This window comes from Anolis sagrei, chromosome 3, assembly GCF_037176765.1.
Source record: "Anolis sagrei isolate rAnoSag1 chromosome 3, rAnoSag1.mat, whole genome shotgun sequence".
Lineage (NCBI taxonomy): Eukaryota > Metazoa > Chordata > Lepidosauria > Squamata > Dactyloidae > Anolis > Anolis sagrei.
In genome coordinates, this window is record NC_090023.1 from 19,691,245 (window position 1) to 19,718,959 (window position 27,715).

Genomic DNA, 27,715 nt, shown 5'->3' on the forward strand with positions numbered 1-27,715 from the left:
GAGACAAGACGGAATTGTCCTCTGGTCCCCTTTCACTTCACTCTGGCCCAGAGAAGCAGTTGGTGCTGCGGGGAGGGGTCCCCAACTGATGACATATGCAGGAGACAAGACGGAACTGTCCTCTGGTCCCCTCTCTCTTCACTCTGGCCCAGAGAAGCAGTTGGTGCTGCGGGGAGGGGTCCCCCACTGATGACATATGCAAGAGACAAGACGGAACTGTCCTCTGGTCCCCTCTCTCTTCACTCTGGCCCAGAGAAGCAGTTGGTGCTGCGGGGAGGGGTCCCCAACTGATGACATATGCAGGAGACAAGACGGAACTGTCCCCTGGTCCCCTCTCTCTTCACCCTGGCCCAGAGAAGCAGTTGGTGCTGCGGGGAGGGGTCCCCAACTGATGACATATGCAGGAGACAAGAAGGAACTGTCCTCTGGTCCCCTCTCTCTTCACTCTGGCCCAGAGAAGCAGTTGGTGCTGCGGGGAGGGGTCCCCAACTGATGACATATGCAGGAGACAAGACGGAACTGTCCCCTGGTCCCCTCTCTCTTCACTCTGGCCCAGAGAAGCAGTTGGTGCTGCGGGGAGGGGTCCCCAACTGATGACATATGCAGGAGACAAGACGGAACTGTCATCTGGTCCCCTCTCTCTTCACTCTGGCCCAGAGAAGCAGTTGGTGCTGCGGGGAGGGGTCCCCAACTGATGACATATGCAGGAGACAAGACGGAACTGTCATCTGGTCCCCTCTCTCTTCACTCTGGCCCAGAGAAGTAGTTTGTGCTGGGTGGAGGGGTCCCCAACTGATGACCAAACCACAGGATTCTAAAGCATTTCAGCAATTGTTGCAGTGCAGCCCACGATTGTGCCTGGTACTCATGTTAATGTGGATGTAAATCATGGGGATTCTGAGCCTGTGAGCCATCATGAGATTTGAAGTTCTGAAAATGAGCAGCCTGTACTTCCAACAGTCAGCGAAGGTCACATTCCACATGGTGCAGAGGAGCTGTTCTCTAGGGAAAAGAGTTCAGAGGCTGAAATCCCAGGTGCAGAAAATAATGAGTTGCAAGATAGGAGACTTGGTTTTCGCAAACTTCAGGCTGCTCAGCAAAATCTCCGAAGGTTACAGCACCTCTTACAGAAGAAACCCATAGCAGAAACTCATGGGAGGAGGCATGACTTCATGTCTTTATTAGAGAGGTCGCGATTGTTTCCTGACCAGTCTAGTCAGCGTTGGTAATTGAGACAACAGTTCGTGCCAAGTCCTGGTCAAGTTTTCTGAGGGAATTCTAGCTTCATGTCTTTGCTCCTGTTTCATGCTTCCAAGTTTGAAGGGTTATTCCTGGATTTTTGCATTGGATTTTATGCTTTTTTTGTATTTCTGGTTTCCTTGCATTCCTGTGCTGGATGTTTTGTTGCTTTGGGATTTTGGGTGACTCCTGTACCTTGAACTTTGTGGGCTATTTTACACATATAGACTTTGAAGTTTTTACTATTTTTGCTGGGGCTTTTTATATAATCTTCAATAAACTGTTTTGCTGATTTAACTTAGACTGAAGTGTGATGGTTAAGTACAGAGGTGTTCCTGGCCTGGAGTGAAACAGCTATGGCAGTTAAAGTGGTGTCAAACTATGTTAATTCTACAGTGTAGATGCATCCCTGGTTGAAGAGATGTAATCATGTGAACCACACCCTGAGGTTTCTGACTCTTCTGAAAATCCATTATTTTTGAGCAGCTTACTCTCCAACCAGCACATTTAAGCCCTTGAATATACCTAATGAGGCTTGTTGAAGCCTGTCCACAATATATCTTAAGACTATTCCTGTTTTTATATTATGAACGAACATATAGGGCTGGGCTGCCACTTTGTTAAAATTTGAGACAGACATATAATCTCCATTATATAAGCATAATGTTTACAAAATGATTAAATACGAGAATACACGTTCAATAAGAAGTGTTATAAATATGCATAAGAAGCCTTAGAATTGGGTTTAGGAAGTTAGATCTTTTATTGAAAGCACATACAGCTTGACATGTACCATCCACAAGCATGTTTCTCTACAGGTGAAATTTGAGTTGGAGCCTTTGCTAATAAGCCACAAAACTTGCTGATCTTTACAGACCTGTTTTTTTGTAGACAGAAAAGTTTCAACTGGTCAAAGGAGAATAGGTTTTTATCATGCATCCGTCCATTCCCTTGGTAACAAAACATGGTCAAGGTTTTTCATTAGGAAGTTAAGTTTCCTCCTATTGTAGAACCAGTGAATTATGTGTCCATAGGTATAGAACTGGCAACAATGGTTTCTTTGTCGTGAGCAACTTTTTATGTTGGATCACAAGTGCTTTGAGGGCTTTCCATTTCCTGTCAAGTCTTTGAATTGCCATTTATGAACTGAGGTTTTTATTAACTGCTACTTCTACCTATACGACCTGTAAACAATGCATCCTTTTTGGTGCACAATATAAATGCTATATTCTTTAGTGCGTACAATAAAGAAATCATGTTTAAAGGCTGGAAAAACGAAATAGTTGTGCATAGAACCATGCAGCTCCAGTCCAATTGGTAGATGCAAAAAATAATAATAAGAGGACTCAAATAAAGTGTAATTCCCAATGAAAGTTATGAGTTGTCAATAAAACCATGGTCCCCTCTCTCCACACACACACACACGAAGAACAGAGATACTGTAATGCAACCCAGCTACATAAATACTGTAGTTCTCACATCTTTCTTCTTAACTATTGTCTTCACTTTCTTTCCAAATGAACTTGAGAAATGCTGGGTTGTATGGCCGGGCTGTATGGCCATGTTCCAGAAGCATTCTCTCCTGATATTTCACCCACATCTATGGCAGGCATCCTCAGAGGTTGTGAGGTCTATTGGAAACTAGGCAAGTGATGTTTATATAGCTGTGGAATGTCCAGGGTGGGAGAAAGAACTCTAATGAAATGCTAATCAAGGCGGCCAATTGCCAAATTCACACTTGCCTCAAGCACACAAGAGTTCTTTCTCCCATTCTGGACATTCCACAACTATATAAACCTCACTTGTCTAGTTTCCAACAGACATCACAAACTCTGAGGATGCCATGGCCATGTTCCAGAAGCATTCTCTCCTGATATTTCACCCACATCTATGGCAGGCATCCTCAGAGGTTGTGAGGTCTATTGGAAACTAGGCAAGTGATGTTTATATAGCTGTGGAATGTCCAGGATGGGAGAAAGAACTCTTGTGTGCTTGAGGCAAGTGTGAATTTTGCAATTGGCCGCCTTGATTAGCATTTCATTAGAGAAATGCTGTGGAATGTCCATAGATGTGGGAGAAACGTCATGAGAGAATGCTTCTGGAACATGCCCATACAGTGAAATGTCAGGAGAAAATGCTTCTGGAACATGGTCATACAGCCCGGAAAATTCACATCAACCCAGTGATTCCGACCATGAAAGCCTTTGACAACACATGAGAAATGCTGATAAAATATATGGAAGAGAAATAGCAAATAGTTCATCTGTATCAATCTACAGTTTTCCTGTATCGAACATTTAACATCCTTGAGTCTTCTTTTCTTCTTAAGAGACAAAATAAGTATAAAAATACAATAATATTGTCTCTCTCTCTCTCTCTCTATATATATATATATGGTGTGAAAATATATCGTACCATTCAAAATTGACAAATTTCAACCTGATTTTTAAGAGCCCAGCCCTTGATGAGTAATGCTGGACTTCATCTTCAAAATATAATGTAAACGCAAAGGAAACAATGGCTTTGATTTGGGTGTGCAGAAACAAACCAAACTAAGGAAAGAGAACTAAATTCTAGATGGACCAAAGGCACTGTATCCATGCAGTGCCTATTTTATAGCAATGTCCACAAATCTTATGCTAATTATTCCTATTATTATATGACTCTCTAACCAGTATCAGGTCAACATAACCAGCTGCTTTTTGCAAACCCATGAATATTAAACAACCAGGTCAAACTAAGTGTTGAGACAGAGCACAGTAATCTTTGGAAAAGTTTTTAATTGTATTACATTCCCTCCGACAAAAGTTCTGGAAAGCAAAGAGAGCATTATCATTCACTTAAACAGACATTTCTAATTTATTTTTCTGTACAATTTTTTTTAAATGGAAGAAAAGAATCCTTTAAAATGTCTCTCAGTGATAAGGAAAATACTTTATTATTGCTATTTATTTTTTCTGCATGAATTTAAAAAATGGAAACAGCAGGAGCTGGATAAGTAGAGATTGCTGTTTCTACTGGGGATAGATATGAAATTGGTTTTCTATTGTCAAAGAGACTGAAAGATAACAGAAATTTCAGCAGGAAAAAGCTGAGGAGGTTTTTGCCAATTTCCTGCTCCTGAACTCCCCTCAGAGTTGCAATCTCTCAGCCTCCCTACCATTTTTTGAGGTACTGAAAAATATTTGGGGAACGGACTAATTGGGAGAAAATTGCCATGTCGTTTGTATTTGGAATCTGCCATGACGACTCGCAATCCAACACACAGACTTTGCTATGGTATTGCTTATCCAAAGATTATCCCTTTGGCAAGGAAGCAAAACATTACAAGGAAATGCTTAACAAACAGAAAACTGGTGATGAAAGAGATTGCATACTTCATACCACCACTTTACAGAAAAGTCAGGAGTTTTTTCTTCATCTGTGGTATTTTTCCATAAATGGTTTCTGAAAATGTCATCGGTTTCTTCTTGAGGTAGTTGCACTCTTGAATAAATCATCCTGTAAATCAATGATAAGAAAACGGCATTTATGCAGTAAACATGCAATATTTAAAAGGAAATCAAGTCTACCGGAATAGACTAGGATTTTACCCAACTAAGTTGTTTTATTCAATACCCAGTACTATTTGAATGTTGTTGTTTTAATTACTGTATTTGCTCGAATTTAATGCTCACCTTTTTTGGCTAATTGGACTATGTGATTTTAATTATTGTTTTAATGTTATGTTTTAATTGGATGGTTTTCAAGTTTTTGTCTATTCATTGATGTATGTATACATGCGGCATTGAATAGTTGCCTTTGTAAGGCCACCTTGAGTCCCCTTCAGGGTTGGGAAAAGCAGGATACAAATATGGTAAATATATAAATACATTACACACATTAGATTTGCATAATATGGTAATCTTAAGCAAACAGGGAAAGTACTTCCGGAGTGTCTGGAGGACCTATTGAAGTTAAAGCCGATTCATTCTATACCATAGATCACGGGTCCACAAACTTTTTAAGCAGAGGGCCAGGTCACAGTCCCTTAAACTGAGGACCAGATAATAATTTGAAAAAAAAAAACCCAACATGAATTAATTCCTATGCACACTGCACGTATCTTATTTGTAGTGCAAAAACACTTTAAAACAATACAATAATTAAAATGAAGATCAATTTTAACACATATAAACTTATTAGTATTTCAATGGGAAGTGTGGGCCGGCTTTTGGCTGATGAGATAGGATTGTTATTGTTGTTGTGTGCTTTCAAGTCATTTCAGACTTAGGTTGACCCTGATTTGATGGCACATTAGACTCGAATATTACTTCAACATCTATGAATAGTTTCTGATCTTCTGAAAGCACTGACTTGCTGACACCTCAAAAATATTTCTCCAGTCTCTTCCAGTTTGTCTCTATTATACAATTGTGAATTTCTTTAAAAAAAAACTGAGGGTATGTTTATACAATCCTTGCTTTCATTTATATGCTTTCAACTGACTTCTCAGTGTTTGCTTTATCTTTGCAAAAAATCTGCTTGCCTACTGATACTTATTAACAGGCTTAGAACACAGTATTGGAAACCAGTATTGGAAACAACACCGTGCAAACAATACTACAGTTTAATATTTCATCTAAATGTGATGTTTATACTCATGAATAAGTAAATAAACTGTAGTAAGAAAATTAACTCCCCAATTACAGTAGATGTTGCCCACAGGTCAACAAGTACTGTAAGCACTACATCAGGCATAGGCAAACTTCACCCCTCCAGGTGTTTTTTGGACTTCATACGGATGAAACCAAATACATTAAGAGAAGATCATTTTTTATACCTCATCTGAATCAAAGTCTACTCCTCCTCTTGATGCCTGACTCTGTGAGCTCCTTTTGCTGGATACCGATGCACTTGGTAATCTACGTATTGCGAGCAAGGAGAATTGTTATCATCAATGGAAGCATGACATGAACAACTATTAGTATAGTCACTGAACTGGCTGACAACTTGTCTCAATTTAAGACACTGTTGCTATCTATACAGTCCTAACAGACAACTGCCAAGACAACTTAGCTTTCTGTCATAGAAACATGTTTGCAGTGTATAATCTAATTCAGAGCCGCCACCCCCCCCCCCCAAATATTTCTGGCAGCATCCCTCTTTCCAGATGATAGTTTGCTATGTGTTCCATTTGATTCTTGGCATATTTTTGAAAAATGTGTTCTCTCTCTGGTCTAAGGATTTATCAGTTGGTTTGTCTGTCACATTACAATTGTTTTGTCAATATCACAAATGAAAAAATAAGAAGTATTCAATTTCCCTAGCACTCAATGCTTTCCTGCTTTTTGTTGTTGTAGAAATGGATTTTCTCCCCCAAACAACCTATACAATCATAGAAGTATGACTGCGCTAACCTCTGACTGACAGTGGAAGATGGAGTGAAGGACACTTCTTCTAGATCAGAGTCATCATCTTCAATAACCTGGTGGGATAAGAATAATGATATTTTCAATACAATCACAAAAAAATATAGCTTAATTTTCTCCTCATTTCATTACTATTTTTTGTGTGTTTAAGATAAGATGTCTCTTGATATATATTTTTTTTTGTCATGCATTATGAGCACCTTTTGGGGGAAAGGCAAACAACAGCATAAAGAACCACAAACAATGAACAATTCATTGAGCAGATTAAAATCAAATTGTATGAGACACATCTATTCAGACTACGGGCAGGAATATAATCAACAACATCAAAATTTGACTGCAAGGACATGTCAATAAACAGTAAGAATATGGAAAAATATGTTAATAAATTACAATATAAATAAGATATGCTAAGTTTTGCTTCTACAAGAGTCTGTGTGATTGTTACAATTACTGTTACACTAAATTTCTTATTTTCTGTGTGAATCTTCACCACACTGATGCATACTTTGATTTATTTTCTGACAGTTTCCAAGCTGGTTTGCCTCATTAATTGTGCTGTTTGCTTTTTCTTATTTGGCCTTCATATCTTTTGTTATTAGTAATTATATAACTTAATCTCCAAAGTGTGTGCGTCTGTATATATCTCATCAAAGCAAACTCCTTTTATTGGTTGCTTGCTTCTGTTGTACTTAGGTTGGTAGCTTGGCTTGTCCCAACTAAGTGTGTTTATTGAGTTGGATTTCTTAATTGTGCTTCCGTTCAAAATGTCCTTTTTTGTATTGCAAAGGTATCTTAAACAGATCTCATACTAAGGAAATTTACAATGCTGCTATGTACTATACATAAAAGAAATGCTAAGCTTAGTATCCATAAAGTAGCTAGTTATTCACCTCTGAATAATTCCTGGAAGGCTTATTCCGGGAAGGCTGCTGTCTTGATGATTTAAATGCTGGAATTAAATAAAGTAAGAAATATTACTGTAGGAAATATCTCTGTATTTCCACAAGAGAGGAAGAGAAGCTTTTTGAAAAGTATTTAGAAACACCACAATAAGAAAACCTCAGATGGAATCATTCAGAATATCAATAAAACTATAACAGATGACAAGAAAAGCATACCAACTGTAGAAATTGGCTTAATACAACAAATATTGGGATTCTGGTGTGTACTACATGAAATGTACTGATACCTGATAATTATAGGTCAGAGAAAATAAATGCATAGCGTATGTGCAGTGGCGCAATGGGTTAAACCTTTGTGCTGCTGAACTGCTGATCTGAAGGTTGGCTGAACCGCTGACCTGAAGGTCGGCAGTTTGAATCTGCGAGATGGGGTGAGCTCCCATCTAGCAGTTCCAGCTCCCGCCAACCTAGCAATTCGAAAACATACAAATGTGAGTAGATAAATAGGTACCACTTCGGCGGGAAAAGGCAAAAAGACACTCCAAGCAATCCTGCCGGACACACAACCAGGAGGTGACAAGGCAGGCTCCTTGGAGAAGGCACCTCCTCAAAGCCAGAGATGAGCACCACCTCCAGAAGCCGGAAATGAAAGGAGAATTCTCTGCCTTTGTTTGTGTTCGTATGTATCACTGTATATTATTGTAAAGGCACTGAATGTTTGTAAATGCTGTAATCCACTCTGAATCTACTAGAAGAGAAGAATATAAATATAGTGTATTATTATTATTATTATTATTATTATTATTATTATTAAAATTCATGATCATTCACCCTCTTGTCTATATTAAACCTTTTTCCAGATTGGAACTCATACAAATCAGTTAGCAGATAAGACCTATCAACAATCTATATATATAGAAGTCAAAGTTTGTCTGTCTGTTTGAGTGTACCACAAAGGCCATTGCTAGATAAAGTGAACCGTTGTGATGTCAGTGGGTTGGCTGTTGCTAGGTGTAGTGGCACTCTGGGAAAGAAAGTGACATGAGGGAAAGGGAGGAAGGAAGGAAGGAGCCACAAATAGTGCCATGTTAACCATGGAGACATTGTGAGGTAGGCCCTCTCAGAGTTGAAGAAAGAAGAAAGGCAAGTGGAAGGAAAGGAAAAAAAGAAGGGATAGAAAAGATTGGGGAAGGATTACAAAGATTATAAGGGGAGAGAAAGAAAAAAAAAGAGACAGTAGGAGGCAGTGGTTCCTCAAACACCTGGGCAACACAGGGTATATATGCATGTTGGTATAAAAAAAAAAAAAACAGAATTACCGAATCAGTGCTGAAAGGGTCACTAGAGACCATCTAGTCAAAGCCTGGCTGGTAGAGCAATCCAGGTTAGGAAATTGATTCCCAACCTGTGGTCTGTGGACCACCAGTGGTCCTCAAGAACAAAAACATGATCCACAGCCTCACCATTACTACACTGTTGCATTGAAACCACGTGGCAACAAGACTGACTGGTCTCACAAAACCTTCTTATGGGGCTGAGGCAATGGGGATGTTGGGAGGGGAGAGGCTGATTACCCACAAAAGATTACTACTACCACATCAGCTCTACATTATTAAATATGGTTTTCTGTGAGTGAGCTGATGGTTGGCATATGTTCTGTATCAGAAACTAGAGCTGATGTGGTCTATCCAAAGCAATTTTCTGAATCAGCACTCCAAATAACCAAACCGAATCTAAAGCTGACCAAAAACCGATTTGCCTTTTTGGTACTAATGTCGGAGTGGTCAAAGTGGTCTCTGTCCAAGTGGTTCCAGGTCAAAATAAGGTTAGGAATCATTGCTTTAGGACGCCAAAGTGCCCCTCACAGGAAATCTTTCAGAGTTGAATACACACATACAAATAATTTGTTGGCTTGCCATTAAAGGTGTGAAAGGCAAAGAGAGATCTTTTTTCCAACAGAAAATGACCAGAAAAATGATCAAGGACAATGTTACATTTCAAGAATTAGTGTAGTAGGATCAGCATCATTCTTTTTTTTTCATGGGTATGGGTAAAAAGAATCCTCTTGTGTTAGTTTAAAAGGGCTTTTGAATACTACTTTGAACACAACTTTGCATTGTTGTGGTATTTTCTTGTTAATATTCAGAAATTTTTCTTTAAAGGGGGAATGAATAAGTAACAAGTAATTTTGTGAGATAATATTTTTAAAAACAGTAATATTAAGAATAGTAAATAATGGACCACATATTCACTTAGAATGATTTGCACAATGATTTGTCTTTAAAATTAACATTCCAAGTTCTGAAAGGTTGTACCACTGCCCATCATAGTCTAATCAAAGTACTTGCATCTCCTTTCAGGATGAAAGAAATGCAGAGAAGAGAAGCAGTGTTCGAATTATTTCAATCTTTCCTTTTTAGTAACCTTGATGCAAGAGCAATATGTTCATTGATTCTCTTGATTTCTTTCAAACCCCTGCAGAAATAATAAGGAGAGTCAAATACATGACACTCTCTTCAGACAAAGAAGCAATCAGGAGAAAGCCATCTAGCCTTCGGCTGGTAAGTGTAAAAAAATAATTGCAATGGGTCAGATAGTGCATTGCAACCCCCCTATTGTGCTCTCGCGTCTTCTACCTGCTCACATTGCCTCCTGCAGAGGAGGATAAAACAGAATCGCCAATGAGGAGCAAAGCCAGCAATAGCTGCTAAATATAAATGTTTGATGTACAACACAAAGAAACTGCACACAAACCCTTATGAAAGCACATATACATATAGACATTTTTACATCAGGAGGCTGGATATTTTAACTCTGTTCCCATACTTCTCAATAAAGTTCTTTCTAACACACATCTCAGTGTTGTCCATAGACAGCTCCAAGGTCATGTGGCCAGCATAACTGCATGGAGCACAGTTACCTTCCTGCCAAAGCAGTACCTATTGATCTATTCGCATGTTTTCAAACTGCTAGGTTGGCAGAAGCTGGGCCTAGCAGCAGAAGCTCACCCTGCTCCTGGATTCAAACCACAAAACTTTTGGTCAGTAAGTTCAGCACCGCAGTGGTTTAACCCGCTGCACCAGCAGGGGCCCCCATTCCTAGCCATACCTGTTGAGGCTCAGCGTCTCGGCAGTGAATCTACTACCAGTTGCAGGAGAAGGAGGAGTGATGCTGAGTCTGAGCTGGATCAGCGTCAGCTGAAGTGCATTCGTGAAATCATTTTGGCCCCGAGCGATTCGGAGGACTTTGCAGGGTTCGGCCCTGAGGAGCTAGTAGAGTCAGATTACCGGGGAGTAAAGTGTGTTGCCAGTGAGTCTGACAGTGATGAAGACACCCTGAGTAAAAGGCTTAAAGATACAGCTGACAATTCCAGTTCAGGTGAATTGGAAGCCAGTGAGGGAGAAATGGAGGAGGAACTGGATTGGACTCTTGTTAAGAACATTAGGGACATATGCACCCAAGCTACGTCCAGTGACGAGTTCGAGGGGTTCCAAGATACATGGAAGGCAGGTTCATCTTGGCAGGATCAGGAATTGGATCAATGATGGCAGCGTTGGCGTGGTAATGAGCCAGCAGCTGAGGGAAATGATCCAGATGCTAGTGATGAAAGCCAATCAAGTGATAGTGACTGCCAATAAATTGGGAGCGCTGGGATGTGTAGCTTGGCACAAGACAAAGTGTTGTTTGTGTGCTTTGCGCTGCCTAACCTCTGTTTGGGTCCCTGGTATCCAGCTATCCTGCCTCGTGTGTCTTGACTTCGGAACCGTTCTATGTGAGTGACTTCATCCTGCTCCTGACCTTGGAATCGTCTTTGGACTATGCAACTGTTTACTGGACTTTGTTATTGCTCTGAACTCTGCTTGATTAAGAAGCTGTTTTGATTTTGTGTTTACCCCACACTCATGTTAACTCCTGCTTTCCTTTTTGCTGAGCTCGAGTCCTGGAAGATCTGGCTTATCTCCCTCTTTGTTTACTTGCCTGAAGGCTCTTTTGTTTTGGTAATTAGCACTGCTGTTAAGTGCTCTTACTGATAGAGACTCATTAAAGACTTCTGTTAACCCTTTAATTGCTGTGTGGGACAATCTCTGGTACCTGAGTGACAACAATACCACTTTGTAAATTGTCATATTAGAGCCTTAAGGAAAAGTATTTTGATATAGGCCCAGGTCTATGCATTGCTACGCTCAAGCACGCACGCACACACATGTGAGTGTGTGTGCCAACTCCTTACATCTGTCATCTAAGGATAACCATGCATTAATAATATGGAATGCATTAATGACAGTCAATCAACAATTATGTCATAGTATCAAGGAGAAAACCTTGATCAATTTCAAGAAAGACTGGAATGTGTTTATCGTCTTTTTGTACTAAAATGAAGACAAAATTCTACCATTGGTTTTCTGACTTAGAAGAGTGTTATTAAAAGTAGAAGGGTGGTTATATAGGGATATTTCAAGGAAACGGTAAATTGTGAATAAATCTGCATTTGAACATACCATCCAAGATAGACATATTTTTTAGAGGAGAGCTCAGAGACTTGTTTGTTCTACTGCTGTTCATTTGGGCTTGGCCAGCATTTCCTGTAGGAAAAATAAATGTTATTCAGATATTTACATTTCTTCACTTATCCATCTATTAAAAGCAAAGATTTCCCCTGACATTAAGTCTAGTAGAGTCTGACTCTGGAAGGTGGTGCTCATCTCCATTTCTAAGCTGAAGAGCTGGTGTTGTCCATAGACACCTCTTAGAGTTTGTGTGGTCAGCATGAATGCATTGAGTGCAATTACCTAACTGCTGGAGCAGTACCTATTGACCTACTCACATTAGCATGTTTTTGAACTGCTAGGTTGGCAGAAGCTGGGGCTAGCAGTTTTAACCCGCTACGCTACCAGAGGCTATCTATCTATTAGAAAGCTAATATGGTACAAGCAAGGTTTTCTATCTCTCAGTTTCTGTTGCAATGTTTGTGTTCAGATATAATGCACAATGGTTGCCTTTAAACCCGAAAACTGTAAACTCTAAATCTTTTCATTGTCTTACTAACATAATAGTACTTTAAAGAATTATTAAATATAATTGCTACTGAAATCTGTAAGCTATTTAATATTTAAGTAAACAGAAATGAAACTCTTAATTTAGTTCCTTGCCAAACAATTACTAGAACAACAACATTTCTCAACCAAACCTTTAAATGACCAAAGAGCTACTATAAGTTTCTTCAAGACTACAATAGGGGAGACAACCTGGCACCCGTGAGATGTATTGGACAGGCTCACCCATAATGATCCCTGATCAATCCTATGGTCTTGCTGTCCATAGCTTATGAGAGCTGCAGTTGAAAATATCTAGATGGTTCTGTGTTGTCTACTGCAAAGCTAGAGTATGAGTGGTATGTTTTTAAATGTCCGTCTTTTGAGAAACAGCATGGCATGTTACAGAAGTCTTCTCAGTATCCAAAGCAAAGGGAATTTTCCCATGTAAGATAGGAAATGCTACTTGATAAGAGAAAGTGATCTAAAGGAAGCATAAACTTTGAGTCTGCATTTGGTATACCCAACTTAGTGGGGTGTTTCTTGCCATTCAAGAGGGTCGGAAATATTTGGAGACAGAGGTGTGCGTGGTGGGAGAAGGCGGGAAGACGGGCCCTTCAGTCTCTCTTTCTCACCTTTCCTTTCCTCTTTCTTTTCTCCCCTCTCCTCTCTCATTCTATCCCTTTCTTTTTCTCCTCCTTTTTTCTCTTCCCTTCTTTCTCCCCCTTTCCTCCTCTTTCCCTTTTTCTTTCTCTTGCCTCCCTCTTTTCCTTCCTTTCTGCTTCTCTTTTCTATCCCTTTCTTTCTGTCTTCCTCCCCCATCCTTTCTCTCCCCTTATTTCTACCCCTTCTCTTCCTCCCTTCTCTCTATCCCTCCCTTTGTATTGATAATTCTCTCTTTAGCTCCCCTCCTCTATCTCCCCCTCTTTCTCACCTCCCTTATTTTTTATCTATCCCCTTTTCTTGTCCTTTTTGTCACCTTCCCTTTCCCCCACTCCTTCTCTCTTTCCCTTTTTTCTAACCATCTCTCTCCCTCCCTTCTTTTTCTCTCTCCTTCTTCCTCTCCTCCCTTTTGTTTTCTCCTTCTTTCTCTCCCTCCCCTCTCCTTCTCTCTTGCTTTTTATCTTTCCTCATCTCCTTCCCCTTTTCTCTCTCTTCTGCCCCTTTCTTCCTTCCCTTTCTTATGTCTTTCCTCCTCTTTCTTCCTCTCCCTCCCTTGCTCTCTCTTGTGCCTCTCTCCCCTTCTTCCTCCTCTCTCCTTCTTTCCCTTTCTTTTTTATCTTTCCTTCTTTCTTCCTCTTGTGACCCTCTCTCCTTCTTTCTCCCTCCCTCCCTTTTGCTGCACCTCCTTCTCCTTCCCTTTCCCTCCTCTTTTCCGCTCTCTCTCCTCTTCCCCCTTCTCCCCTTCTCCCTTTCTTTCTTTCTTTCTTTCTTTCTTTCTTTCTTTCTTCACCTCAGAGAAAGACAATGGTGATAACACAATCATGGTTTTGGCCAAAGATTTCCAAAAGCCAGGTTAGGTTTGAAGTCACATCAGAGCAGCCTCCCTCTAAAGAAGAGCCCTTCACATCCACATTTCTGTTCAAGTCTTTGCAAATTTACCCCTCCTCTTAAGCATATACAGGCAGTCCCCAAGTTACAAACAAGATAGATTCTGTAGCTTTGTTCTTAAGTTGAATTTGTATGTAAGCAAGAATAGGTACATTGCTTAAGTGTAACTCTAGCCATATATAATTTCATATTTTTTTGTGATTAATCGCTATGCTTTAATTATGTTCAATTTGTAACAATGAAAACACATCCTGCATATCATATGTTTACATTACAATTCATAACAGTAGCAAAACTATAATTATAGAGTAGCAATGAAAATAATTATATGATTGGGGGTCACTACAACATGAGGAACTATATTAAGGGGTTGCAGCATTAGGAAGGTTGAGAACCATTGGCCTAGACTATGAAAGAGAACATTTTAATCAAATCCACAAAAAATCAAATCTGCTAAAGTTAAACCCATAAATGGGGAGGTCCAACTGTACAAAGGCAGCAGCTGTTAAGCGAATGACTAATAAAATGTAAGTCACTGACCTCCTCTTCCGCGTCGGGCTCCTCCTCGAGCTGTGGGGTTCTGGCCTCGTCCACCCCTCCCGCGGCTTCTTCCTCGGCCTCGGCCTCGTCCAGACACAGAAGCATCATCTGAATCTTCATTTGATTTCATTTCATAGCTTACAGCCTCCATCAGGTCCTCATCACTAATAAAAGAAGCATCATCTTCACGTTGCGATCTGTGGGCTTTTGCCCTGTTTATAGCCTAGAAGAAATGAAACAAACCATGTTTAAGGAATGTTCTTACTTTTTTTTTGGGGGGGGGGGTGCAATATTTAATATCTGCCTGGAAGAATCAAAGCAAATTTAGCACAGAAGAGAAAAAGTGAAACTTCCAAGAATGTAGTTATTCCTTAAGGCATGAGATGCCAGGAGAATGAAGGATTACCTCACGAACTTCTTCGTCCTCTTCCACTACATTCTGCTTTCTTGATTCTCTAAAGCGCTGCACCTGTATCAAAGTGGTAACAGTACAGTTAAAATTTCCCCAAGTTAATTCAAGGGCCTTCCTACAGAAGACTACATTGGTCCCCTCTCTGCTTACTTCTACACATCTTTCAAGTTAGGACTTTTGTCTGTGGTTGCAGAAGAAACTTATAAAGGAGGCTGCTATAGTTTTACCCTCATTGTTATGTTTTATATTGTTTTAACGGGGATAGACTTGTTTGATTTTAAAAACTCTTTGGATTATCTTGTTTAGTTTTCAATTGTATCTTGTTTTAATCTTCTTGGGGCTACCTTTATTCCCATCCTGAAAAAGAGGTGGGATACAAAAACAATGCAAAAAAGTAAGTGCTTTAAGCTATGAGAAAACAGCCACATTGAAGTGACCCTTATGATCATTCAAGTTCCTGAAATTCCCGTTTTTTTTAGTATTGATTGATTGACAAGAATTGATCAGGGCCAGCTAATGTCTCCTAACAAAGGATTCCCCCAGGCAGAAACCAGCCAAGCTTTGAAGCTGCAAGGCTATTCAATGCTAATCAAGGTGGCCAATTGCAACATTCACACTTGCCTCAAGCAGACAAAGAGTTATTCCTCCACCCCGGACATTCCATATATATATAAACCTCACTTGCCTAGTTTCCAATAAACCCCTCAACCTCTTAGGATGCCTGCCATAGATGTGGGTGAAACATCAGGAGAGAATGCTTCTGGAACATGGCCATACAGTCCGGAAAACTCACAGCAACCCAATCCCCTCATCTTTCATCTGTCACATTGCTTCTGGCCCTTTTGAATGCCTTGATGGGGAAATGGCAGCAGCACTGACTGGTATTCTGAGGCTATGCTACAATTTCGCCATTTCCATAAAAAGACCCTCGACTTTTCCATGGGCAATATCAAAATCCATATTTCTGGCTCCTCAAATGGCCCTCAACTTATACATAAGATTGGCCTAAACATGAGTACATACTACATTAGACTGGTTATTGTTCATTTTAATTTTTGCCTATGATAAGATATATATCATGGGTTCTAAAATCCATATGAAACGTTCCAAAGCCAAGACACTGTTGAGGCAAAACATTTTCATACTGTTCAGTAGATGTAGTGAAATCCAATGCCATTCCCTCTCCCATTTACCAATTATCATTTCAAAAAGGAGTTTAAAAAATCCATACAAACCTCTTCATCAATTTTTGCCTCCTCTGCATCAATATGACGCTCCTTCAGAAACCTCTGTGTCTTTTCTAGCTGGAATTTCACTAACTCTTCAATGGCATCCTTTTCTTCCTTGTCTACAAACTCCTGTACTGCTTCCCCCATTCCTCGTTCAGTCAGGAGTGACAGCTGCACTTTCTTTGTGAGACCAAACAAAGAAGTATTTATCAAATACTCTCATATTTATTTACAAAAGGTGGTCTGGGTAGTGGCATTCTGTGTTAGGAACTAATTAAAACAGGTAAGTTAGAACTTATATAAAAAGGATGTAGCTTAATAAAAAGTCTCCTTAGCAGGAACAATTTCAGTTGGACTTTCAGCATTACTTTAATTTCAGAATAACTCAGGTGAATTAAATTATTTAAAAAGTCAGCTCTCCACATTTGCTGAGGTTAGGGACATGGTGAAAGTGAAAAAAGACTCTTTAAAAAATATTATTTTTCTCTAGTACATTCTCTAGTACGTTCTTGTGGAATTCTCTAGTTTCTCTAGTACGTTCTTGTGGAATTCACTCCCCGGGGAAATTAGGTCATCAACATCCCTCCTCTCTTTCTGAAGGAAGTTAAAAACCTGGATATGGGACCAGGCCTTTGGGTAAGCTGGCAGATGGATAAAGGACAATGACGACCAGAGTAGGAAAAGACTATGATAATGCTGGATGGACTATGGATTTATGAATTGGCGAATGTTGACCACAAGATGATTTTATTGCTGCTAAGGTATTAATCTGATTGTTTAACTAGTTATAATTGTTGTTGTTATATCTTATTTTGTATACTGTATTTTCTAAATTGTTAGGCATCGAACTGTGCCTTTTGTAAGCCGCCCTGAGTCCCCCCTAGGGGGTTGAGAAGGGCGGGGTAGAAGCACCCCAAATAAAAAAAAAATAGTAATTACTAGATTCTCCAACTTGAAGCTATGGACAAATTCCATTGAAAGCTAAAAGCAGAAATCCACTGAAGAATCTAGAGATTCCTAAAGATAAAATGTTAATCAAATTTGCAAAAGTCAAACCTGCAAAGGAGGAAGGCTGACTTGTTGCTTTTTTACCTATGCTAAAAAGCTAAAAAATTACATTTTTTTCAAGTCGGTTCATTAAAAAAAATTATTTGAGGACCTTTATTTTTAGCTTCATGACACACAAGGTAGTGTTGTAGTTCAGCCCATGATTGTGCCTGCTCCTAATGTCAATGAGGAAGTGGATCACGGGATTCCTGGGTCTGTGAGCCAGCATGAGATTTTAAGTCCTGAAACTGAGCAGTCTGTGTCTCTGGCAACTAGCAAAGGCCACGTTCCATAGAGGGGCCCAAATGCTGCTGAGAAGCCTTTCTCTAGGAAAGCAAGGTAAGAGGCTGAAATGAGTTCAGAGGATGAAATCCCAGGTTTGTGTTTCTTTCAACAACAGAAACCCATTATTTACCCATACTAGCTATATTACATGAATTATTACCAGACATGGTGCTGGAATCCAACACCAAAAATGTTGTTTCTCTTGCATCACCCTCCCCGTGGGGATGCTGCTAAAAAGAACCAAAGTGGGCAAAGAGCCAGAAAGAAAGGGGGGCTGAGAACATAAGATACACAGTTTGCATAAAGGAGCTTCTTTCTTAGAGCCTGGGGTATGCCTCTAAAGCTCTCTTTTGGATTCCTCTCATTTCTATACAATTTTGAATGCTTTCAAAGTAGAGAACCAGTTGCACAGAAGACTTTGAGCAACAAAATTAAAACTGTTGCATTTAGGCAAGTATTTCAACTTGAAACATTTATAAAGATGTTACCTTAAAAGAAGTAGAAATTAGTAACAGCTTAAAATATGTTTACCTTCTCAGCTGTCTGAAAATACTGCTTTACAAGATCCTCTACCCTCAAAGTTGTTCCCTCTGATGCAGGCTTGTGAACCAGCTTTCCAAAATTAATCTCATCTTCTAAGAAATGGGAAAGAAAAGCAAATTGTGATTCATTTGGGGAAAATAGTGTTCTCTATAGATTTGTCACCAGATATAGGAATGGGATTCAAATCCTTGTTTTACTGAACTATTGCAAGCTACTAGGCTTCTTCCACCCTGAGTATCTTCATGACTGCATGACTATTGATAATAGCTGCCAAATGTGATCCTAGATAACTTGCCTCAAAAGACAAGGGTCAGAATCCAATGGAGAGGCTCGGCTAACCAAACTGATTCCATCAGACTTGAAAGGAAGGAAGGGAGTCCCCTCTTCACCTTGAAATCTGTCTCTGGAGAGCTGGGAGGAAAGCCAAGTATCAGCTGGTGTGACATTTAGTGCAAATCATATTTTGAAAGTTTAAAATATTTATTTATTCATACTGATTATTCAGATATTCCTCTGAAATGTCTTCTATTACATGGACCTAGAGGTCCAGTTTTTGTCCCACACAGTGGGCAATTAATATGGGAGTGATGAAGGCAGCAGAACCTAAAGGCATTGCTTAAAACAGTATTTTTAGGTAAATAAGCCCATGAAGATACATAATTACAATGCTTCACTAATTATTTTTTTTAAAAAAAACTACTGGTAAATGCCATTTTCCTCAACATTTTTTTAAAAAAAATAATTTTTTAAAACCTGCACAGGTTAATCTGTGTTTACTTCTTATTTACCATTTTTCTCTTTTTGTTCCCGATGCCTAAAAAAATGTATGATGTCTTTTGGATTAGCCACCCGATCCATGTATTTCTGGCTGAAACGAACAACACTGAATGGTTCAAAGCCTCCACTGTAATCTACCTTGAAAAAAAATAAAAGGAAAAAGAGAAAGCAGTGTAATATGTCAAATCAAAACCCATCATTTAGCCGAATGCATTGCTAAATTAATGCCCAAAACATTAGGAAGAACCTCCTGCTGGTTGAGAGTTCTTAGAGAGATTACATTAGCCCCAAATCTCCAAATCTTCCATTCAAGCCTAAAAGAATGGATATTAACACAGGCCTTTGACCTGGAGTAATGTACTATGGTCGTGTGATGACGCCGACCATTGTTATGCAGCACTTTAGTTCGTGTTTGAAAAAAACCCAATAACCCACAAATATGACTGTTTTAGATTTTTTTAAAATTTTAATTTTATCGATTGACTTTGTCCATTGTTTGTATCCAATCAAATTGTGTACTGTTTGTCAGAATAGTGTTAGTAACCCGCATAATGTTTCAGCCCCTTTTACTCTCAGTGTGATAAAAATTCAAAAAATGTACATGAGTCTGTTGCTTTAAGTAGAAACAAAAATATAGTTCTATTCACTGTAGGTCAAAAACACAAAGCAAAACAGAAAAATTATTCTCACCAATATACAATAAACAATATCTCCGGTGATTCTTCTTCTTTACATGATGATATGCAAACACATAGCAAAATAATACAGTCCCTCTATTTAGTTATCAGTATAATGTCCTTATCTTGCCATAAACAAGTAGTTTCCTTGTCACTCCAAATGGCTTCAGTCTTCAGCTTTCAGGATACTGCGTAACCACTCCCAGCAACAGCCAAAGGTTTCTTCAGCTCAAATGAGCCACCAAGCTAAGCCAAATGCAAAGCTTCCTCTGAGATCCAAAGAATCTGAATTATCAAAGATCACCCAATTGATTTTATGACTCAGCAGAGATTCAACCTCTAGAACAGGAATGGGCAAACTTTGGCCCTCCGGGTGTTTTGGACTTCAACTCTCACAATTCCTAACAGCCTACTCATGTTAGGAATTGTGGGAATTGAAGTCCAAGACACCTGGAGGGCTGAAGTTTGCCCAGGCCTGCTCTGGAGCAAACAACTACAAAGGCTTTTACCTTTGTCTGTGTTGCACGTCATTATTCACTATGTGATAAAGGCATTGAATGTTTGCCTCTTATATGTACATTGTAATCCGCTCTGAGTCTCTCTGAGAAGATAAAGCGGAATATAAATTATTACTGTATTATTACACTACATAGGTCCATCTAGCAATCACACTAACTCTTAAAACAACCTGAGTGATATGGGAAAAGGGGCTCCACCTGAGGCTGCAGGGGACACTTAGTTTATAAACAAATAAAAACTTTATTTTCTCCAATTTGCGATGCTAAAAATGATTTTGAGTGGCCCATAGAGTATTCAGCCACCATGTATACTATACCATAAAATATACTCTATTCTTAATATTTCATCCAAACATTAGGTATATCAGGACATGTTCCACTACCAATAAACACATATATTTTCCTTTCTAGACAACTGCTCTGATATGGGGCAGGGAATAATTTAAGGAGACATCTCTATATGATATAGGTATATCTCCCAATGCAAGATCTTGGTGCATAGCTCACTAACCAGATGTTTGATGCATAGATTAAATAAGCTATTTAGTAGGAATTAATATATTGGCGTTCTCTTACTCGCAATCTTATCAGAGGCTTTTCTGGTTGCCGTGGATTTCCAAGACGTTCTCTTTCTGAATTGTCCAGCATAGTTTCAACCTTTTAAAAAAGAAAAAAAAACCTTGAATGCATTAATACAGAAATATTGTATACAATTATTATTTCTTATCCATTCACTGCATGGCTATCAGCCTCCTCCCAGTAGACTTAAATCAAAGAAAAACTTAATGAGAACAATTATTACTCCCCCAGCAACAGCAAGAATATACCTATGGGCAGCTAAACTAGGAAATCCCATTGTATCCCCCCGCCCCCGAGGGTCTGCCTCCAGGAGTAAACCAAGAATGGGCAACTTGGAAGTCCCTGAACAGACTCATAAGCGGAATTGGCAGACCAATAGACAACCTAGGAAAATGGTACTACCTAGAATAATCCTCCTTCACCATATGTGACTGTGGAGCAGAACAAACAACTCCACATATGTACGCTTGCACACAATGCCCTGCCTCATGCACAGAAGAATTGTTTAAAGCTACAGACAATGTAGTCGATGTTGACCATTTTTGGTCTAAAATTATTTAGACATTTGTGCTCTCTCTGTTTTATCAGTTTTATACTAATTTATGCAATGCTTTTGACATGAACAAATACACACATTATCTCTTATAGTGAAAAGTGTTTAGACTACTGTTTTTGAATTTTTTTAGTACAGATCTCTGATCTAAAGCCAACACTACACATACAAAGGAAATTGAAAAACGAATATAAAAACATGTTGAATTGCTTTGTTGCAGCAGAAACGCTACTAGAATAGTATGCCTAAATGGTACAGATCAACAATGCTAAGCCATAGTATTAGAAATAGCTGCATGACTCCTCTGCTACTTGATGGGACCTCATCCCTATTAAGACACAGTAATATTTGTGTGTGTTTTTTCCTCACTAGATGTACTACTTTACCTTCATTCCTATTGAAATTTGTTTTGTTTGTGTTGGCCCACCTCTCTAATCTGTTAATGGCTGCATAATAACTACTTAATGAATTTTAATTGTGGTTTATATTCATGTTTGTGTTTTTATGTTAGATGTAAATTAATTGACAGGTTTCTGTTGAAACCACTTTCTGCTGGACTGCTCTAACAACCACTATGTCAGATTACACAGATAAGATATTGTAATCCACAAATATGTGGACAATTTACACAGAAAGGAAAAAACCATGAAATTGAACAAAATCTGGCTACCAGTATTAAAAATTGTAAAATTAGGACAGTAAATAAAAAGCAACACTCAGAAAACAGGGATTTCCAAACAAGAGACAGTCAAGACCAGATAATCACCTCCCAACAAAGGTTTCCTCCGGGCAGGAAGCAGCCAAGCCTTGAAGACGCAAGGCTTTTCAATGCTAATCAAGGTTATCAATTGCAGCATTCACACTTGCATTAAACAGACAAGAGTTTTTTGTCCCACCGTGGACATTCCAGATATATAAACTTCATTTGCCTAGTTTCCAACAAACCTCACAACCTCTGAGGATGCCTGCCATAGATGTGGGTGAAATATCAGAACAGAATGCTTCCAGAACATGGCCATACAGCCTGGAAACTCACAGCAACCCAAATATTGTTTAATGAGCTATTTTAGAATTGTTCCTGGTATTGACATCAAACTGACTGATCAGCAATATTCTATTTTCCTCTGGGGTGGATGACCTACTTCTGCCCTTCTCAGCCATTGTATTACAGACTGAGGAATGAAACATTTAATTGTACTTAGGCTTGACAAATAAAGTTAATCTTAACATTAGATTAGGACCATGATGTCCTCATATATGCTGCAACAGAAATTACATTCACTTAAAAATTACCTTCTCCATGCAGAAAGCTTGTATTGCTTGTGTTACTTTAGGATTGTCAGGGTTAAAGATGTCTGGATGGTCAGCAAGAATAATATCTTCAATGTAAAATAGCCGCACTGTCTGTAGAGGGATCTTCTGCAAATTCATTTTTTTGCCTTTAATGCGTAACAAGCCAACATGCCTGGAACACATTGAGCAAATCATTTTGTGAACATATTGGTAAAATGAAAGCAAGTGAGTCACTCCCAAGACAACAGTGAATAAATAACACCAAACAATATGCAAAAGCAATGAATATATTTGTTTACTTTATCTTGCATTTTTTCGTTATTCAAGGCATCTAATAGAAGATATGACATGATACATTTAAACCAGAACAAATGCATTAAAGATGAATGTAAACATTTTAAAAACAACATACTTTTTGGCAGCTTCTCCTGGTGACAATGATGTAACTACAGAACTTCCTGGCTGAGAAACATAGAAAAGCTGTTGTTCATTTCGTGTTGGAGATATTTTGCATTCATGCTCATGGCCCCAGATCACAAGGTCAATAAAATCATCCAGAAATTGTTCTGGAATATAATTTGTAGCGCCATGTTTACTCCTGTGCCAAAGGAAGCAAACAATCCAATATGAGAAGTTCTGCATATTAAACTAAAGCACTCAAATTAAAAAGAAGTTAACATTTCTACAGTAGTAAAATTTGGTATCACTTTGCCAAAAATAACTGTCACAAACAAATTTCAAAGGTTTAAAAAGGGTCACAATGGAAATGTAACATTTCAGTATTTGAAACTACAAATTCAGCTTCAACCAGATGCTTTACACAGAAAATTAGATTTAATTCTGTTTCTGTGCAGGTATGAAAACTGTTAATTGCAGAATCCTTACAGACAGGTGCCTTACTGAGGGTCAAGTTTTGAAGTGAACAAATTAAAATTCAAAACAGTCAACAGCTTGACACTGTGTTTGTGTCAGGAAAGACACTGTGTTTGTATCAGATTCCAAAGTGAGCAGAGACCAAGAGGAAGAGACAAGAGATTTGGTCATGGGAATAATAATAATAATAATAATAATAATAATAATAATAATAATAATGTATTGGTGGGATCATAAATCTGCAAAGGTAGTGGAAAATGAACACGCAAAAAATCTGTGGGACTTCCGAATCCAGACTGACAAAGTTTTGGAACACAATACGCCAGACATCACGATTGTGGAAAAGGAAAAAGTTTGGATTATTGATGTTGCCATACTGGGTGACAATTGCATTGAAGAAAAACAACAGGAAAAACTCAGCCGTTATCAGGACCTTGAAATTGAACAGCAAAGGCTCTGGCATAAACCAGTCCAGGTGGTCCCAGTGGTCACTGGGAACCGTGCCAAAAAATCTCAGCCGGCATTTGGAAGCAATGAACATGAACAAAATCACAATCTAACAACTGCAAAAGGCTACTTTACTTGGATCTGCATGTATCCTTCGAAAATACATCACACAGTCCTAGAGGCTTGGGAAGTGTTCGACTTGTGATTTTGTGATACAAAATCCAGCATAGAGATCTCATTTGCTGTGGTATACTGTGGTTTTGTGTCAGTAAAATAATAATAATAATAATAATAATAATAATAATAATTCTAGACTGCACTCTCTCCCAAAGAGGACTCAAGGTGGTTTACATACTTTAAAAAGGTAAACATTCGATGCCATAATTTAAAATCACACATTACAAATGCAAAATGGACAGAAACTAATTACCAGAAAAAAAATTAAGGTTAAAGAAATACGAAATACAGCTAAAATAAAACAGAAATACACTAATAGAACGTAATTGCACAAAAAACATATATACTAGACAATTAAACAATTAAAAGGTAAACAGTGCCTGATCGTAGTTGTGAATTAAAATGGACTGCAACAGCCATAAAGTGCTAATTAAATTGTGCTAGTCCTCCTCCTATCTGTTCGCTAAATTGCATAGGTGTGTTTTCAGATGTTTTCTGAAGGAGAGGAGGGTGGGGACCATTTTTATTTATTTAGGAAGGGAGTTCCAGAGGCTGGAAGCGATCACGGAGAAGATCCCCTCTCTCGTTCCCACCAGCCGAGCTTGTGAGGGGCTGGGACTACAAGTAGTGCCTCCTCCGCTGACTGCAGTGCATGAGGTGGTCTATATAGGGAGATGCAGTTAGACAAGTAGCCTGGTCATATAAGGTCAATTGAATCAAGGAAATGCAAGCCTATGTAACTCAGTGGAACAAAATGATGCTCAGATGGAGGAACTAATCCAGTAGTAAGTCATATACAGCAAAGCAGTCTTCCTCTGGATCTCAGGTCACTTGATCTCATTGAGCTAATTACCTGCAGTTACCTTCTCTAGCCATTATAGGAGTGGCTTCAACACAGCTAAAGCAGGTGCATCTACAACATATTTTAGTAACAGAGAGTCCCCAGTGACACACTGGGTTAAACCCTTGTGCTGGCAGGACTGCTGACTGAAAGATGGGCGGTTCAAATCTGGGGTGCAGGGTGAGCTCCTGTCTGTCAGCTCCAGCTCCCCATGCAAGGACATGAGAGAAGCCTCCCACAAGATGGTAAAACATCTAGGCAACCTCTGCGCAGATGGCCAATTCTCTCAAACCAGAAGCAACTTGTAGTTTCTCAAGTCGCTCCTGACACACACAAAAAACCAGAGAACAAGCCACATGTACCCTGCTGCCATAGTACCTAAAGCCCAGCTTCTCCATAATTTCTTATCAGAGTTTTCTGCATAATCTGTAAGGGTGCAGTCATATAATACATTCAGATGACACCCACTGTAATTTTGAAAAATAAAGGAAAAGGGGGACACACAAAAATATTTAATTTTTACACTCTGGGCCTTGACATGTCCCTATACTGAGTACGAGACTCTTGAATTTGTGACATGTTTAAAAACTGTGGTATGGTATGCCTCTTTACATATCAAACAAAGCCATCTATAGTCTTAATGAACAGAAACAATACCTGTTCTGGTGAAGTACAAATAGATTAAACCAAGTATCTCCATCCTCCTTTGGCCTCAGCATGGTGACTTGCTTATTCACAAACATTCGGTACAACCTCTCATCTGGAATAGACCCTGGAACAGAGGCAATTGACGACCTGTCAATAGGCTTTTAATGATAAAAATGCAGAAAATGGCACAGTTTTGCAGCAAGGTTAGCAGCAAGTCCATACAGTTTGGTACAACTTCCCTATAATTTGTCACTTAAATATTTGTCAGTTAAGTATCACCACTGCCTCAACATGGCTGCATCAGTTACACTTCAGTAGCACAACTGAGGCTGTGTTCACAATCATTTGCTAATGTTGAAACTGGTAGCTTTAAAGCAGTGCTATATGCTCTAGAGCAGAGGTCCTCAAACTAAGGCCCGGGGGCCAGATGCGGCCCTCCAAGGTCATTTACCCGGCCCTCGCTCAAGGTCAACCTAAGTCTGAAACGACTTGAAAGCACACAACAATAACAACAATCCTTTCTCATCAGCCAAAAGCAGGCCCACACTTCCCATTGAAATACTAATAAGTTTATATTTGTTGAAATTGTTCTCCATTTTAATTATTGTATTGTTTAAGTGCTTTTTGCACTACAAATAAGGCATTTACAGTGTGCATAGGAATTCATTCATGTTTTTTTCAAATTATAATCCGGCCCTCCAATAGTTTGAGAGACTGTGACTTGGCCCTCTTTTTAAAAAGTTTGAGGACCCCTGCTCTAGAGTAGGCATAGGAAAACTTTGGCCCTCCAGGTGTTTTGAACTTCAACAAAGGCCATGATAACAAGTATCACCTGAAGCATACACTGTTGTGATATCATTTCAATTCATTGTTTAGAGAAAACCAAATTGATTCATCTGGGCAATGAGACTGTCCAGAACAAGCTCCGATACTCTCTCACCAGATCGCCCCATTCTACTAAATTAAGTTAAATATTATTATTAGCACTGGTAGTATTTAGTGGTATTGTGACATTAATGTCAAGCCTTCCTGAAACATATTATTAGTCCTGTCATTTATGTATACAGCTTCAACAAATCTACACACTGATTTACAATAAAAGAAAAACAGTCTCCAACTACATGCCTTCTAGCTGGGAAACAACTTTCACATTTCCACAAATTACAAATTGTAGTCCATTGCAACTGGAAAATATTCAATGGGAAAGGCGCACCCAGCCTGTTCAATCTTTTAAGATATCATGCCATGATTAAATCTTTTCAAGAAACCTACCTAATCCATATAAAGCAATTTTTGATTTGCCTTTCTGAAGCAAAACAGGACTAATATCTATCTTCTCTACAGATGGGGATCGTCCAAAATGATTCAGAAGCCCTGCACAGCTTAAAATGTCCAAAGCACAAAGGGCATCTGCCTGTAAGAGAGACAGAAGAGTAATGACAATTAATGCTCATTTCTCATATGCTTGCTTAGGGTGGATCTACACTGTAGATTTAATGCAATTTGACACCACTTTAATTGCCACAGTGCAATGCTATGGAATTCTGGGAGTTGTAGTTTTACAATGTCATTAATTCTTCAGTATAGATATTTCCTAAGTCACCCACTACCTTTACTGAATTCCTGAATACTCAAAACATTAAAGAAAAAGCCCATATATGCTTTCCAAGCCAGCTGAATATAACTTACAAGTCACTTTGCCTACAACAAATAAGAACAGGTTCCTCTCAACTAAACAAAAAGCTATTGTCCAGACTCCAGCATAAACAATTATTTACTTATCCAGGTCCTTAAATGAGTAACAGAAAAATATGTAAATACACAATGCAGTATAATATCTTGTGTGCTAGCACATTTGTGGAACTATTAAAGATAAACTAAACTCAATTTAGAAGCTTATATGTTTAAGAAAATATGCTTTAACCTATGTTAACAAACAAACTACATTATTCAGCCATGCATTTATTTTTTATCTCTTAATAAGCATGTTCCTTCTTCACAATAATAAATCATTTTTAAAAACCTGAATCCAATGTTGAAAGTCACAAAATCTTTCCTGATTATAATGTATCTAAATATTAATGCTGCAAGTGCATGCTGAATCTCATTTCAGCATTTAGATATACATTTGCTAGGA

At 38.8% G+C, this 27,715-nt stretch overlaps 1 protein-coding gene across 1 annotated transcript in view; it reads right to left on the reverse strand.

Annotated features, from left to right (window-relative positions):
• Window positions 1-1,983: 1,983 nt before the first annotated feature.
• MRE11 (MRE11 homolog, double strand break repair nuclease) overlaps window positions 1,984-27,715 on the reverse strand; it is a 38,063-nt gene continuing 12,331 nt past the window's right edge. The window contains exons 6-20 of the mRNA XM_060771100.2: window positions 26,851-26,992; window positions 25,588-25,702; window positions 23,005-23,190; window positions 22,593-22,764; window positions 20,744-20,824; window positions 18,984-19,110; window positions 18,184-18,287; window positions 16,327-16,500; window positions 15,086-15,148; window positions 14,680-14,902; window positions 12,055-12,138; window positions 7,544-7,602; window positions 6,639-6,706; window positions 6,062-6,143; window positions 1,984-4,740 (exon numbers count right to left, since the gene is read on the reverse strand). Of these exons, the coding sequence (XP_060627083.2) occupies window positions 4,696-4,740; window positions 6,062-6,143; window positions 6,639-6,706; window positions 7,544-7,602; window positions 12,055-12,138; window positions 14,680-14,902; window positions 15,086-15,148; window positions 16,327-16,500; window positions 18,184-18,287; window positions 18,984-19,110; window positions 20,744-20,824; window positions 22,593-22,764; window positions 23,005-23,190; window positions 25,588-25,702; window positions 26,851-26,992 (1,725 nt within the window). The 3' untranslated portion in view covers window positions 1,984-4,695. The remainder of the gene's footprint in view (window positions 4,741-6,061; window positions 6,144-6,638; window positions 6,707-7,543; window positions 7,603-12,054; window positions 12,139-14,679; window positions 14,903-15,085; window positions 15,149-16,326; window positions 16,501-18,183; window positions 18,288-18,983; window positions 19,111-20,743; window positions 20,825-22,592; window positions 22,765-23,004; window positions 23,191-25,587; window positions 25,703-26,850; window positions 26,993-27,715) is intronic.